We start from the raw sequence: 16,279 nt of genomic DNA on the forward strand, positions 1-16,279 counted from the left end.
CCTGGAGGAGGGCATGGTAACCCACTCTAGTATTCTCACCTGGGAATTCCCTGGATATAGGAGCCTGGTAGACTACAGTCCATGGGGTCGCAAGAACTGGACTTGACCGAAGCGACTTAGCATGCATATATAATAATTTGGCTTCCCAGGTGGCTCAGTGGTAAAGAATCTGCCGGCCAAGCAGGAGACATGCAGGAGATGTGTCCACTCAGTCCATGGAGTCCCAAAGAGTCAGACACAGCTTAGTGTAGACAACAAACAGCAACATATAGTAATCTGCATCTGCTAGTCCCAGTCCCTCCCCCAGCACTCCTCTCCCTTGACAACCACCAGTCTGCTCGCTATGTCTGTGAGTCTGCTTCTAGGTCATAGGTAAGGTCATTTGTGTCTCAGTGACCTTCATTTGACAGGGGTGATAATTTTCTCATTAACCAACTGGGAAACCAGGCTCAGAGACACAAAGTGACTCACCTGAATCACCCAGGGCTTAACAGGGGGAGGGAGAAGCTGAGATTGGAAGCTAAATTGGTGTGACTCCCAGGCTTATGATGTTTTCAGACATAATGAAACATCATCTCCTGAGAAACAGGCAAGTGGAGAGAGGAACCCTCCCTTCTCTTTTTCATCTCTTCCGAGCTGTCCTGTTGGGGTCTGGCCAACGAGAGGAGGTGGGAATGGGGAGTGGGCAGCAGGCAGTGATATGGAAACGCCAGGGTGAAAAGATGAACCTCTGTCTACATCTGTGCTTCCTTTGAGGAGCAGCTCAAGGCTGGAGAGAGGGACCAGTGTGACTTCTAAACCAAGAGATCTTTAAGAGGAAAAGGTCAAGGACAAGGACACAGACTGCTGACCTTGAATCTGATCATAATCTATTTGAGTTTATACCAAACTGAAAAACTTAGTGAGTGAGTGTAAGTGAGTGAGTGTGAGTGTGAGAGTGAGTGTGAGTGAGTGAGTGAAAGTTGCTCAGTCGTGTCTGACTCTTTGCCAGCTTATGGATTGTAGCCCACCAGGCTCCTCTGTCCATGGGACTTCTCAAGCAAGTATACCAGAATGGGTTGCCATTCCCTCCTCCAAGGGATCTTCCCAACTCAGGGATTGAACCTGCGTCTCCTGCTTTACAGGCGGGTTCTTTACTATGGGAGCCACCAGACTTAAGGTTTATCATAACTTTACTCAGTGTTTCACTCACACACAGTGTTTACTTATTTAACCTGCCATTACAATTTTGCAGTGAGGACACCCAGGGGGTCTTTCCTCCTAAATATCCATTGTCCAGGCCCTCAAATCCACTGGATATAAATATGATTTATAGTCCCTGCATAGAATCTTGCTACAGTAAAATGCCATGGAAATTGGCTCCTATGAGGAAAATTCCAGTGTCTCTAATAGCGACTGAACTGAACTGAATATTCAATTGGTTTTCATGGGTCTCTTATGCTTATTATGCTTACACCAGCCAACTTGAAGACACTGGATTTATACTGTAAAAAATGGCCGTGGCCATTTCGTTTTCCTTCTGAATGAATTACCTTCCATATTAATGAGTCCTCATTCTCATTCAGGAGAACATTTCCTGCATCAAATCTTATCCTAATTTTGTCCTGACACCTTACTTACCATTTGGTGAGAACTTGATTAATTTTTATATGAAATAAATACGGAAAAAGACACTCATGTTATTTTCTCTCTTTTATCATCAGTAGCTATTCAAAGTATTTATCTGTTCTTGGATAATTTCAGCTGTTCCATTTCTTTTAGAAAGATGTTATCATAGACAAGCCTATTAATACATTTTAAGGGCTTATATTTATGAAGTGCTTCCTCTGTGTTGGTCGTTGTTCTAAGTCCCATGTGAAGTCACTCATTTTTAAGAGGGCTATCACTTGTACAGGGTGTGTGTGTAGCAAAACTGGCCTGAGCAAATACCTCCCCCTCTAAAGTACAGTGACAAGATGACATTTCTGTGACCTGAACAAAGCAAAGTTCCCTAGGAATTGCGTGTGTGTGCTCAGTTATGTCCACCTCTTTGTGACCCCATGAACTATAGCCCGCCAGGCTCCTCTGTCAGTAGAATTTTCCAGGCAAGAATACTGGAGTGGGTTGCCATTTTCTACTCCAGGGGATTGTCCTAACCCAGGTATCGAACCCTAGTCTCTTGTGTCTCCTGTACTGGCAGGCAGATTTTTTACCACTGTGCCACCTGGGAATCCCAAATGAATGTTCCCTAGGAAAGCAGGTTTAAATCTTGCCAACTCTGCCAACTTTGTGAAGTAGTAGAGAATTTTAAGAATCTCAGGCCAGCCTGTATAACTTAAAATGTCTTTGTTTCCTGGAGGCATTAGAGAATTTGTGGGAGAGGGTTGGAAAAATATATGTATTTCACTGTCTAAATAATTGTAAGTGCCATAGTGGGTGATGGGAATTTCACAAGTGGACCCAATCCTATATGCCAACTATACATTCTTAATATGCATTTTGTTCTTCTGTGCCATTTGAGAAATTAACAGATGATCACTTCATTAATTGCATGCTATTTTAATTGGTTTAAAGGGACATTTTTCTTTCTTTTGTGGCTTTGGAACACCCTGACAGCTCTTATTGTTGCTGCTTCTGAGCGTTTATCCATGGTGATTAACATTAATACTATTAAAACAGAAAGTGCCTGTGAACCTGCGTTCCCAGGCAGTCAGAAATGGTGAAGTGTGAGGACCTACTCTCTTCTGAAGCCAGCTTCCCGGGAGAGAGAACAGTAAAGAATAAGGAAATTACTGCATATAGAAGCGACAAAATACCAGACTCTGTGCATTTTCTATTTCTTATGTCTTTTAACCCTGAACAAAAACCTATGAGGACAGTCCCCATGAGGTGATGGGGAAACTAAGTCCTTTACCCAGCTTGTTTAAGCTCGAAAGTGGTTTAACAGCAAAGAATATAGGGACATGTCCTCCCTCCTGTTCATTTCAGTCTTCATGTCCCTAGGAAAGCACTTGCAGTTTATCCAACAGGCAGCCACACATACAAGTTTATAAACGAATGAATGATGGATGGATGGAGTGAATCAGCTAAGGTGAATGAGTTTCATATCCAGCTGTATCAAATGACCACAAGCTTGGTGGCTTAAAATAACACAAATGTATTGAGTTGGTCAAAATGTTTCCGTAGGCTATTGCAGAAAACTTGAACAAACTTTTTGGCCAACCCAATATTATAATTCTGGAGGTCAACATCCAATATGGACCTCCTTCGGAAATATCAGGGGCTTTCCTGGTGGCCCAGATGGTAAATAATCTGCCTGCAATGCAGGAAACCCAGGTTCGACCCCTGGGCCAAGGAGATCCCCTGGAGAAGGGAATGGCTACCCACTCCAGTATTCTTGCCTGGACAATTCCATGGACAGGGGATCCTGGTGGGCTACAGTCCATGGGATTGCAAGGAGTCGGAAATGACTGAGCAACTTAACACGTTCATTTTCCCTTTTCGGGAAATATCAAGGTGTCAGCTGTAGGAAGAATCCATTTCCTTGGCTTTTCTAGCTTCTTGGAGCTGCTCACATTCCTGCCTTGTGGCCCCTTCATTCATCTTCAAAGCTGACTATCTCATCACTTCTGCCTCTGCGTCTTTCATCACCTCTCCCTCTGATTCCCACTCCTCCTCTGCCTCCCTCTTCCACTTCTAAAGACCTTGTTATCAATTTCTGTTGTCAGGTGGGCTGATTAAACAGCCTGAATTCCATCTGCAACCTTTACCATATCACCTAACAGATTCATAGCTTCTGGAAATTAGGACGTGAACATCTTTGGCGGTGACACTGTTTGTCTATCACACAAAGCTTCGTTAAAGGTGTGAAATCTATCTTGCCTGTCTCAGTAGAGAAGTAATTTTTTTCTGAACCTGTGAACCATGGTTTGTTTGGTTCCTTGGATATTTAACCATGCACACATCACCTGGAGGCATCTCTTTGCTTCTTCCTTGCTTTGTAACCTGCAAAGCACTCTCTGCCCATGCCATGTTCAGTAAATACCTATAGAAGAAATGAAAGAATGAAATGGACGAGCTTTTGTTTAAAATTAGGTTGATTTGGTCTAAAGGACGTGGGAACCATTTTCATCTAAAACGGTAAAATTTGAGCATTAGAAAGAGTGGCTGGACTCTTAAGACTTCCATAGGCCACACTCCATCCCTTCTGTGTAGCTCAAGCATGGAGCACAGCATTCAAGTCCTCTGAGTGCAGCGTTAGACATTCTTCTGTGGGTGCCCTTGTCTCAGGTCACACTGCAGCCTATACCTATCTTTGAGGTGCTTTCTCCCCAAGTCACACAGCACCGGTGCAAGGAGATTCAGTCCACATCAGGCAAGTGTGGGAGCCTTCTTAACTTAAATGCTTCATACCCCACAGTTGCCAGCATCTTCTGTAGGAACTCACAGGCATAGCTTCCAGCGTTCTACAAGGGACTTGCATAGGTCCAAGAATGACCTTATTTAGGGAAGTTCAGAGGATGCTTCCCTATTCAGAATGTATGGTTCATTTACAAGTCCTCCCATCCAGAAGTAATTTATCAATCAGGCATCATTTTTATAATAAGTCATGTCACCTAGTATCTCATTTGATGTTCTTACCCTTCTGAGCTTTTCAGGTAGAAGTTAGCCAAAGCTCAGGTTCTCAGGGAGTTGAGGAAAGTTTTATTCATCTTTTGCTCTCATACCAAAACAAACAAGCAAATAAACCAATGAATAGACTCCCAACTCATTTGTCACCATTGGAGGTTGCTATGACACCAACTCTTTAATTAGCAAAGACTCAAACATCTATCCTAATTATGAGCTTTATGTCAGAGTAACTGCATTGTTGAGGAGAATAAGTCCTTCTTTTTAAAGAATTACAGCTTAAAAAATATAGAAGAAATGATAAAATAATAAACTAATTTTTTTCCAACCCCTAAAGATGATGCTTTGGCATAGTCAATAAAGCAGAAATAGATGTTTTCTGGAACTCTCTTGCTTTTTCCATGATCCAGCAGATGTTGGCAATTTGATCTCTGGTTCCTCTGCCTTTTCTAAAACCAGCTTGAACATCAGGGAGTTCACGGTTCACGTATTGCTGAAGCCTAGCTTGGAGAATTTTGAGCATTACTTTCCTAGCGTGTGAGATGAGTGCAATTGTGCGGTAGTTTGAGCATTCTTTGGCATTGCCTTTCTTTGGGATTGGAATGAAAACTGACCTTTTCCAGTCCTGTGGCCACTGCTGAGTTTTCCAAATTTGCTGGCATATTGAGTGCAGCACTTTCACAGCATCATCTTTCAGGATTTGAAATAGCTCAACTGGAATTCCATCACCTCCACTAGCTTTGTTCGTAGTGATGCTTTCTAAGGCCCACTTGACTTCACATTCCAAGATGTCTGGTTCTAGATGAGTGATCACACCATTGTGATTATCTTGGTCGTGAAGATCCTTTTTGTACAGTTCTTCTGTGTATTCTTGCCATCTCTTCTTAATATCTTCTGCTTCTCTTAGGTCTTGAGAAATCTGTATGCAGGCCAGGAAGCAACAGTTAGAACTGGACATGGAACAACAGACTGGTTCCAAATAGGAAAAGGAGTGCGTCAAGGCTGTATATTGTCACCCTGCTTATTTAACTTATATGCAGAGTACATCATGAGAAACGCTGGACTGGGAGAAACACAAGCTGGAACCAAGATTGCCGGGAGAAATATCAGTAACCTCAGATATGCAGATGACACCACCCTTATGGCAGTAAGTGAAGAGGAACTAAAAAGCCTCTTGATGAATGTAAAAGAGGAGAGTGAAAAGTTGGCTTAAAGCTCAACATTCAGAAAACGAAGATCATGGCATGTGGTCTCATCACTTCATGGGAGATAGATGGGGAAACAGTGGAAACAGTGTCAGACTTTATTTTGGGGGGCTCCCAAATCACAGCAGATGGTGACTGCAGCCATGAAATTAAAAGACACTTACTCCTTGGAAGAAAAGTTATGACCAACCTAGACAGCATATTCAAAAGCCGAGACATTACTTTGCCAACTAAAGTCCATTAGTCAACACTATGGTTCTTCCAGTAGTCAGTATGGATGTGAGAGTTGGACTGTGAAGAAGGCTGAGCACCAAAGAATTGATGCTTTTGAACTGTGGTGTTGGCGAAGACTCTTGACAGTCCCTTGAAACTGCAAGGAGATCCAACCAGTCCATCCTGAAGGAGATCAGCCCTGGGATTTCTTTGGAAGGAATGATGCTAAAGCTGAAATTCCAGTACTTTGGCCACATCATGTGAAGAGTTGGCTCATTTGAAAAGACTCTGATGCTGGCAGGGATTGGGATTGGGGGCAGGAGGAGAATGGGATGACAGAGGATGAGATGGCTGGATGGCATCACTGACTCAGTGGGCGTGAGTCTGAGTGAACTCCGGGAGTTAGTGATGGACAGGGAGGCCTGGCGTGCTGCAATTCATGGGGTCGCAAAGAGTCAGACACGACTGAGCAACTGAACTGAACTGAATGATGTCATGGATCTAGCTAACAGTTCCAATGCATACTGAAACCATTAGGTGAAAGGTTAATAGGGAATTTCCTGGTATAGGGACCTTGCTGGCACCACTTAAACCTGTGATCCATTTTTGTATTTTGTAGAGTCATATACCCATAGTATGACTCTACAGGAAACACGTTACCACCACTAATGGTGTGTTTTCGAAAACAAATTGAATCTGACTCCGATCAAGACCTTAGATTTAACTAGTAGTTTGTGGAAAAACAAAGGACAGAAAAACCATGACACCCTTGGAAGCAATCAGCCAATTCCAGAATGTTGGCGATTCTGCAGGATAAATGACCTGGTTTTCCCAACAAATCAGTGGCATGCAAAGGAAAATGGAAGGGTAGAATGATATAGTCTAAAGTGGACTTAGTCAACATTGTCGGATTTTGTTTGGTTCTTGAATTAAACTTTCCACTGTAAAAATTATTTTGGGACAGTTGAGGTAGTTAAAATAGTGACTGATACTAATTATTGGAATTATTGTTAACATTTCAAATATGATAGGGTTAAATGATATTTAATATGATAATGACATCAAGATTTGGTAAAACTGATAAACATATATGTACATATATAGACATACATATGCACTTATTTGTGTATATATACATGTACATTCACTTTTGTGTGTGTGTATTTATATAGTGTGTGTATGTGTGTGTATGCGCACTTAGTCATTCCTGACTCTTTGCAACCCCATGGACTGTAGCCTGCCAGGCTCCTCTGTCCATAGAACTTTCTAGGCAAGAATACTGACGTGGGTTGCCATTTCCTCTTCCGCAGGATCTTCCAGACCCAAGGGCTAAACTTGTGTCTCCTATGTCTTCTACATTGGCAGGCGAATTCTTTTTTTTTTATTTATTTTTACTTTATTTTGCTTTACAATAGTGTATTGGTTTTGCCATACATTGACATGAATCAGCCACGGGTGTACATGAGTTCCCATTCCTGAACCCCACTCCCACCTCCCTCCCCTTATCATCTCTCTGGATCATCCCCGTGCACCAGCCCCAAGCATCCTGTATCCTGTATTGAACATAGACTGGCAATTCATTTCTTACCTGATAGTATACATGTTTCAATGCCATTCTCCCAAATCATCCTACCCTCTCCCTCTCCCACAGAGTCTAAAAGTCCGTTCTATACATCTGTGTCTCTTTTGCTGTCTTGCATAGAGGGTTATCATTACCATCTTTCTAAATTCCATATATATGTGTTAGTATACTATATTGGTGTTTTTCTTTCTGGCTTACTTCTCTGTATAATCGGTTCCAGTTTCATCCACATCATTAGAACTGATTCAAACTTATTCTTTTTAATGGCTGAGTAATACTCCATTGTGTATATGTACCACAGCTTTCTTATCCATTCATCTGCTGATGGACATCTAGGTTGTTTCCATGTCCTGGCTATTATAAACAGTGCTGCGATGAACATTGGGGTACACGTGTCTCTTTCAATTCTGGTTTCCTTGGTGTGTATGCCCAGCAGTGGGATTGCTGGGTCATAAGCAGTTCTATTTGCAATTTTTAAAGGAATCTCCACACTGTTCTCCATAGTGGCTGTACTAGTTTGCATTCCCACCAACAGTATTAGAGGGTTCCCTTTTCTCCACACCTTCTCCAGCATTTATTGCTTGTAGACTTTTGGATCACAGCCATTCTGACTGGTGTGAAATGGTACCTCATTATGGTTTTGATTTGCATTTCTCTGATAATAAGTGATGTTGAGCATCTTTTCATGTGTTTGTTCGCCATCCATATGTCTTCTTTGGAGAAATGTCTATTTAGTTCTTTGGCCCATTTTTTGATTGGGTCATTTATTTTTCTGGACTTGAGCTACATAAGTTGCTTGTATATTTTTGAGATTAGTTGTTTGTCAGTTGCTTCATTTGCTATTATTTTCTCCCATTCAGAAGGCTGTCTTTTCACCTTGCTTATAGTTTCCTTTGTTGTGCAGAAGCTTTTAATTTTAATTAGATCCCATTATTTTTGTGTATGGTGTTAGAAAGTGATCTAGTTTCATTCAAGTGGTTGACCAGTTTTCCTAGCACCACTTGTTAAAGAGATTGTCTTCAATCCATTGTATATTCTTGCCTCCTTTGTCGAAGAAAAGGTGTCCATAGGTGTGTGGATTTATCTCTGGGCTTTCTGTTTTGTTCCATTGATCTATATTTCTGTCTTTGTGCCAGTACCATACTGTCTTGATGACTGTGGCTTTGTAGTAGAGCCTGAAGTCAGGCAGGTTGATTCCTCCAGTTCCATTCTTCTTTCTCAAGATTGCTTTGGCTATTCGAGGTTTTTTGTATTTCCATACAAATTGTGAAATTATTTGTTCTAGCTCTGTGAAAAATACCACTGGTAGCTTGATAAGGATTGCATTGAATCTGTAGATTGCTTTGGGTAGTATACTCATTTTCACTATATTGATTCTTCCAATCCATGTATATTTCTCCATCTATTAGTGTCCTCTTTGATTTCTTTCATCAGTGTTTTATAATTTTCTATATATAGGTCTTCAGTTTCTTTAGGTAGGTATATTCCTAAGTATTCTATTCTTTTTGTTGCAATGGTGAATGGAATTGTTTCCTTAATTTCTTTTTCTACTTTCTCACTAGTAGTGTATAGGAATGCAAGGGATTTCTGTGTGTTGATTTTATATCCTGCAACTTTACTATATTCATTGATTAGCTCTAGTAATTTTCTGGTGGAGTCTTTAGGGTTTTCTATGTAGAGGATCATGTCATCTGCAAACAGTGAGAGTTTTACTTCTTCTTTTCCAGTTTGGATTCCTTTTATTTCTTTTTCTGGCAGGTGAATTCTTTACCACTGTGCCACCTGGGAAGCCCGTATATATGTATATAAACATTATATATAGACACACATATATTCCTGATAGTTAATGATACATACTGAAGAAATCCAAAGTAAAATGAAATATCCTGGTTTGCTTTAAAATGCTCAGACTTTGAATAGAGTAGCTAAAACATGATTGGTAAATATTGACAATTTTCGAAGTTGAATAATTATTACATTGGGAGTCCTACTCTTCTACTTTTAAATGCTTAAAAATATCCATAGTAAAGTGTTCTTAAGATTCTTATATTTTACAGTCAGATGCCATTTTCTATCAAATTGGTAAAAATGTTTAAGTAGAGGGACAGGTGAAAAGCATGATGTCCTAGGAGACTTAAAGATGTTGGTCACATCTGACCCACATTTGATACTCTTTGTGGAAATAATACTGAAGAGGTCATCATGAATACCAAAAACTCTTTGCAAAGGATGTTTACTTCAGATTATTTTAGACTTTGAATTTTTCGAGTAACCCAAATGTGCACCACTAGAAGAATGATTCACTGAATCATGGCACACCGCATCATGAATATTTTTCAACCATTATAAAAGAAACTTTTGCAGCTTTTAAATACCATTTGAAGATGCCTGCTATAGTAGTAATTGAAAAAAGGACAAAAATGTACTTGGATCTATGTAACTATAATATGTGCAGAGAAAAAAAACTGGAAGCAAATACAACAAAATGCTTTTGTTGGTTCTGATTGTAGACCTACAGACAATGAAGTCATTTTTTATGTTTTTATTTTCCAGATTTTTCTATTGTGAACATAAATTAATTTTGTCCTTTGTATCTTTTAATAGTTTTATGGAAGTGTAGCTGAGATACCATAAAATTCAGCCACATTGAAGACAGGCTGATGTATATGTTTATCTTTAGTTGTCACAATCAAGTTTCAGAATCTGAGACCCTGTGAAGTATCTCACAATATTTCTTGAGTAGACTTCATTTTTAGAGCAGTTTTAGATTTACATAAAAACTGAGAGAATAGTACAGAGAGTTTGTACATACCCTGTACTCAGATTCCCCTATTATTAAAATCTTTCCTACAGTACACTTGTTAAAAATAATGAACCAATACTGTTACTTTATTATTAATTAAGCTCTATTTCATGGGAAATAGATGGGGAAACAGTGGAAACAGTGTCAGACTTTATTTTTGGGGGCTCCAAAATCACTGCAGATAGTGATTGCAGCCATGAAATTAAAAGACACTTACTCCTTGGAAGAAAAGTTATGACCAACCTAGATAGCATACTCAAAAGCAGAGACATTACTTTGCCAACAAAGGTCTGTCTAGTCAAGGTTATGGTTTTTCCTGTGGTCATGTATGGATGTGAGAGTTGGACTGTGAAGAAGGCTGAGCGCCGAAGAATTGATGCTTTTGAACTGTGGTGTTGGAGGAGACTCTTGACAGTCCCTTGGACTGCAAGGAGATCCAACCAGTCCATTCTGAAGGAGATCAGCCCTGGGATTTCTTCGGAAGGAATGATGCTAAAGCTGAAGCTCCAGTACTTTGGCCACCTCATGCGAAGAGTTGACTCATTGGAAAAGACTTTGATGTTGGGAGGGATTGGGGGCAGAAGTAGAATGGGACGACGGAGGATGAGATGGCTGGATGGCATCACTGACTCAATGGGTGTGAGTCTGAGTGAACTCCGGGAGTTGGTGATGGACAGGGAGGCCTGGTGTGCTGTGATTCATGGGGTCGCAAAGAGTCAGACATGACTGAGCGACTTAACTGAACTGAAGCTCTATTTAGATTTCCCCAGCTTTTCATGTCCTTTTTATGTTTCAGGATTCCGTACAGGATACCATGTTACATTTAGTTGGCACACCTATAAATTAATTTTTAATTGGAAAAAAGTAAACTTTAATTTTGAAATTCTCCAAATATTTAACCATTTTCTCTTAGTCTTATTGATGTTGTTGATTTATGGCTTGTTGAGAAAGACCATGTCTTATATTAGTTATATTCCATGTCATTTCCAACATGGTTGGAATTTTACTAAATAAGATTCTACTACTTTATTCACTGTCCTTTTGTAACTGGTTGGAGTGGAAGAGGAGAAAAGGAGAGAAAAGGAAAAAAGAAAGATCTTGCCCACAGATAATTGAAAAACCTCAGCACTCTGAGGGACCTTTGGTTTCTGTTGCAATTTTATGTAATGGAATTCTCTTGACCTCTGTGTTTCCCAGGTTAGAAATTGCAACCCTGAATCGGGCAGACTCAGATCTGGAAGCTTGTCGAACTCAAATCAGCAAAGATATCATTGCTCTTCTGCTGAAAAATCTGACCAGCAGTGGCCAGCTCTCCCCTCAGGTGGAGAGGAGGATGGGTGCTGTGTTCAAAAAGCAGTTTCTGTTGCTGGAGAAAGAAATTCAAGAGGAGTATGATCGGAAGATGGTGGCTCTGACAGCTGAGTGTGACCTGGAAACAAGGAAGAAGACAGAAAGCCAGTACCAGAGGGAGATGGCAGCCATGGAGGAAGCAGAAGAGGTGCTGAAACGTGTCAGTGAGCGGGTAAGGCAGCTTTGAGAAGGAGGCTTTCTTTTGCCTCCCTCTTTCCTCTTAGGGATTCATCATTTACCCATCCATCCCTTTTATCCATCCATCCATCCATCCATTCTCCCCACCTGCCACCCTTCCATCTATCCCAGCTACTCATTCATCCATCCATTTATTCACTCACTGCTCATCCATGCTTCTGTCCATCCCATCCATCTATCCACCTACCACTGTTCTATCAACTTGTCCATCTACACATCCATCCATTCATCCATCCATCCATCCGTCCAACCACCCAGAATTCATTAAGAAAGCATTTACTGATCACTGCTGTCTAGGCAGTGAAGGTGCAGAGAACATTGAGACATGGTTCTTGCATTTGAGAAGTTCATAGTCTAATGAAGGATCCTCACATATGACAAGAATGCCTTCATTCAGCTGTGTTATAACAGAGGCACGTTCAAGTGCCGTGGAAGGCCATGGGGCAAGTAGAAAGGCTTCATTCTGGGAAAGCATAGCTCAGGGGGCTGTGATGTCAGTGCATGCGTGTCCATCTGGATTGCACTGTACTACATCATAGTTTTTCCAGCACGGGCTCTGGAACCAGACAAGCCTGGACTCCCCCCTGCTCCTGAAGGCCCTGATTAGCTTCTGTGAGTCTGTGAATCCAAGCCGAGGGCACCGGCCTCTCCAAGTGGCTGGGAAAAGCAATGCAGGAAAGGAGTCCCCGGGCCTGGGCTGCAGAATGCTCTCCTGCACGGTACGGGGTCTGGGAGTTCTGATGCATCAGCCTTCCCAGGGCCGGCCTCTGTTGATCATAGAGCTCTCATTTTTTTAGAGAGTGTCAGTTGCTATCTTGAAAGGAATCATGCCAGTGTGTTTTTTTCCCAAGTGTACCAAATCCAGCCTGAACTTCTTCCTTCCTTCATGAATGAGGTGGCTGGTTGGCTCTAGTGACTTGAGCCCACATATCCTGATCCATCAGTGGGGGGAGGGGGTCTAACATCTACTTAGGAACAAGCTTCTTGACTCCTAATGTCCATTCCCCAGACTGGTGGCTGTGCACAGAATTCCCCAGGAGAGCTCTTGGGATGATGCATCCTGGCTCTCACATGGTCACCTGTGGTCAGACCGTGGACCAGGCAGTGAAGAAGAGAGAAGTGATTTACGCTATCTCGCTCCACCCACTCCCCTGCAACTGGGGTCCCTTCACCTCAACACTCATCTCATTTTAGTGATGAGAAAATAAGTGTGACTTATCTTCTGTTTGGCTCCTGTATGAATTTCCTGCAGCTGCTATAACAAATGACCAGAGATGTAGTGGCTTAGAACAGTTCACAGAAATTCATTCTCTCACAGTTCTGGAGGCCAGAAGTCCAAAATCACGGTGTCAGCTGGACGTGCCCGCTCTGAAATCTCTTGGGGAGAAATCCCCCCTACCCCCGCCTCTTCCAACTTCTGGTGGCTCCAGGCATTCCTTGAAGGCTTGTGGCCACAGCCCTCCAATCTTAAGCTCTGTCTTCACATGGCCCCTTGACACTGTCACCTTCTCTTCTATCTCTTATAAGGACACTCATCTTTTGATATAGGACTCACCCAAATAATCTAGGATGACCTCATGAGATCCTTAAGTACATCTGCAAAGACCCTGCTTTCAAAGAAGACCACATTCATCTGGTGCTGGAGTCAGAAGGTGACGTATCTTTCTAAGGAGGGGCACTGTTGAGCTCGCCGAGGCCCCCCTAGTGACCACACTCTCTGACCTCCATCCGTGACTTTACAGGTCATGACCGTGTTTCCTTGAGCTCAGCACTTAAAAAGAATGCATTACACACAGTGATTCAGTCCCAAACAGCCTCATTCTCTCTCTCATTTCCTAAATTTGTTCTAACTTTTTTTTTCTGATAAAAAAAATATGCGTTCAATATAAAGAAGGTTTGAGAAGGATTGGAAAGCAGAGATCAGCAAGCTGGGACCCAGGAGTCCAATCCTGCCTGGCCTTTTTCTGTCTGACCCTTGAGAATGGTTTCTTCATTTTTAAAGAATTACAAAAAATAAAAACAAAACAAACAAAAAAAAGAATATGTGGCAGAGACCTGATGTGTCCTGCAAAGCCTAAAATATTTATCTTGTTCTTTACTGAAAGCTTGCCAACTCCAGCTCCACAGCATAAAAAGAACTCCTCCCCTCCAAAAAAAATTGAAACTCATCTGACCGCTCAACAGCAGACCAACATTCATTCAGCCTGTTTGTTGAGTTCTACTGTGTCTCAGCCTGGAGATATAGCTATGCTAAAGGGCCCCCACTCCTGTCCTAGGATTTCAGCTTAAGCCCTTTGCTTTAAATATATTTTCTTATTTGAGTGAAGTTTATGCAGTTCATTTACAGTATATCATGCTTGTTTCCACTCACTATCACAGTACAGTTTCTGGTTTCATGAAATGCTCTCACACTTAGTTAGCATTCACTGTGGGCCAAGCATTGTTCTAAGCTCATCACCTGGACCTTCTCTTCAAATATTCACACTCACTCAGGGAGGTGGAAATTGATAGGATCCCATGTTTATAGGGAAGGAATCAGATGGAGAGAAGGTCACCTGCCCTAGGACATGTGGGTGGACCAAGATTGACGCAGGCAGCTCATCCTAGCAACTGCACCTCACGGCTGCCCGGGGCGATGCAGTTTTAAGTGTTGGCTCATTATTTACACTGGCTGTTGGGAGCATTGAGAAGGTGTGACACACAGTGTCTTCCTGCTTCGTCCATGCAGGGGCCAATGGGAGGGGATTATCCCTCTGGATCCCCCAGGCCACCTTGTGCAGAGACCAGTCTCTTTATTTAAGCCAATCTGCTTCCAAAAATACCATCTGAAGGGCAAAAGGTAATAGAGCTATTTCCCTTCCAGTCTGTTCAAACCATTCCGTCTTAGAAAACTATTGACAACCTTGTACTTATCTGTTCATTTATTATAGTCACCTTTAAATAAAAAGGCATGAAAATATATCAGTCATATTATTCCTCCAAAAATTGGCTTTAAAAAAAATGAAATGGGCAGTATCAGTTCTTGAGTAAAGTTTAGGAATTCCAATAATTAGTATAGCAGTGAATTCTGTTCACATTGAAAGGCCTGCTGCTGCTGCTGCTGCTAAGTCGCTTCACTCGTGTCTGACTCTGTGCGACCCCATAGACGGCAGCCCACCAGGCTCCTCCGTCCCTGGGATTCTCCAGGCAAGAACACTGGAGTGGGTTGCCATTTCCTTCTCCAGTGCATCAAAGTGAAAAGTGAAAGTGAAGTTGCTCAGTCGTGTCCGACTCTTAGTGACCCCATGGACTGTAGCACACCAGGCTCCTCCGTCCATGGGATTTTCCAGGCAAGAGTACTGGAGTGGGCTGCCATTGCTTTCTCCAATTGAAAGGCCTATGTAATCCCAAAGAGTTTTCAAAGCATTTCTCCAGGGAGAGGCTCTTGGGAGGTCAGTGCTGACCACGGACTCTGAGCGCGGGTGGCTTAGGTTTAGATCTCACTCTGTTCCTCCAGGGGTGTTGTTCAGGCTCCCTGGGTCTTGGTTTCCCCATCCTTACACTGGGGATAATGATGACGCCTGTCATATGGGACAGTTAATGCTTGTGTAGGACTTAGACCAGAACTTGGCACCGTGGGTCCTGTTCTATACAGTGTTTATCATGTTTCATTATTTCGTGTAACTTTAAAGAAGCCCATGGCATAAAACAGTCAGCCTATGAAGTCTTTTCAATTTGAGCTGGGGAAACGGAAGCCCAGAGGGGAAGTGACTTGCCCAGCTTCTTGCAAGCAGCCACTGGCCGTTCAGGGTATGTGCTGTGTACCAGGACTCTCTTCCAGATCTGCCGGCTTCCCAGCTGCTTGGAGAAGAGGCAGCACCAGCACCACCTGCCCTGAACTCCCTGAGGTCTCCTAACTCCTCTATGTGTGTGCTTAAGGAAGAAATGCCTTCCGTGCAAGAACTCTTACACTCTAACCACCCCTGGTAGATTTACTTCTATAAAACATTTTTACAATTTGCCCAGCCTGCTAAATTGAGTACAGGGAGTGTCATTTAGTACAGTCATAATTTCTGGATACAATTTCACATTTTTGATGATGTAGTTCAATTCAGTTCAGTCACTGGGTCATGTCTGACTCTTTGTGACCCCATGGACCACAGCACAGCAGGCTTCCTTCCCTGTCCATCACCACCTCCCAGAGCTTGCTCAAACTCATGTCCATAGACTCGATGGTGCCATCCAACCATCTCATCCTCTATTGTCTCCTTCTCCTGCCTTCAGTCTTCCCAGCATCAGGTTCTTTTCCAGTGAGTCAGTTCTTCGAATCAGGTGGCCAAA

At 42.2% G+C, this 16,279-nt stretch overlaps 1 protein-coding gene across 1 annotated transcript in view; it reads left to right on the forward strand.

Annotated features, from left to right (window-relative positions):
• Positions 1-16,279, forward strand: part of EVC2 (EvC ciliary complex subunit 2) — a 162,086-nt gene that overhangs the window by 79,231 nt on the left and 66,576 nt on the right. The window contains exon 10 of the mRNA XM_040238361.1: positions 11,609-11,933. Within this exon, the coding sequence (XP_040094295.1) occupies positions 11,609-11,933 (325 nt within the window). The remainder of the gene's footprint in view (positions 1-11,608; positions 11,934-16,279) is intronic.

Source organism: Oryx dammah, unplaced genomic scaffold, assembly GCF_014754425.2.
Source record: "Oryx dammah isolate SB20612 unplaced genomic scaffold, SCBI_Odam_1.1 HiC_scaffold_3, whole genome shotgun sequence".
Lineage (NCBI taxonomy): Eukaryota > Metazoa > Chordata > Mammalia > Artiodactyla > Bovidae > Oryx > Oryx dammah.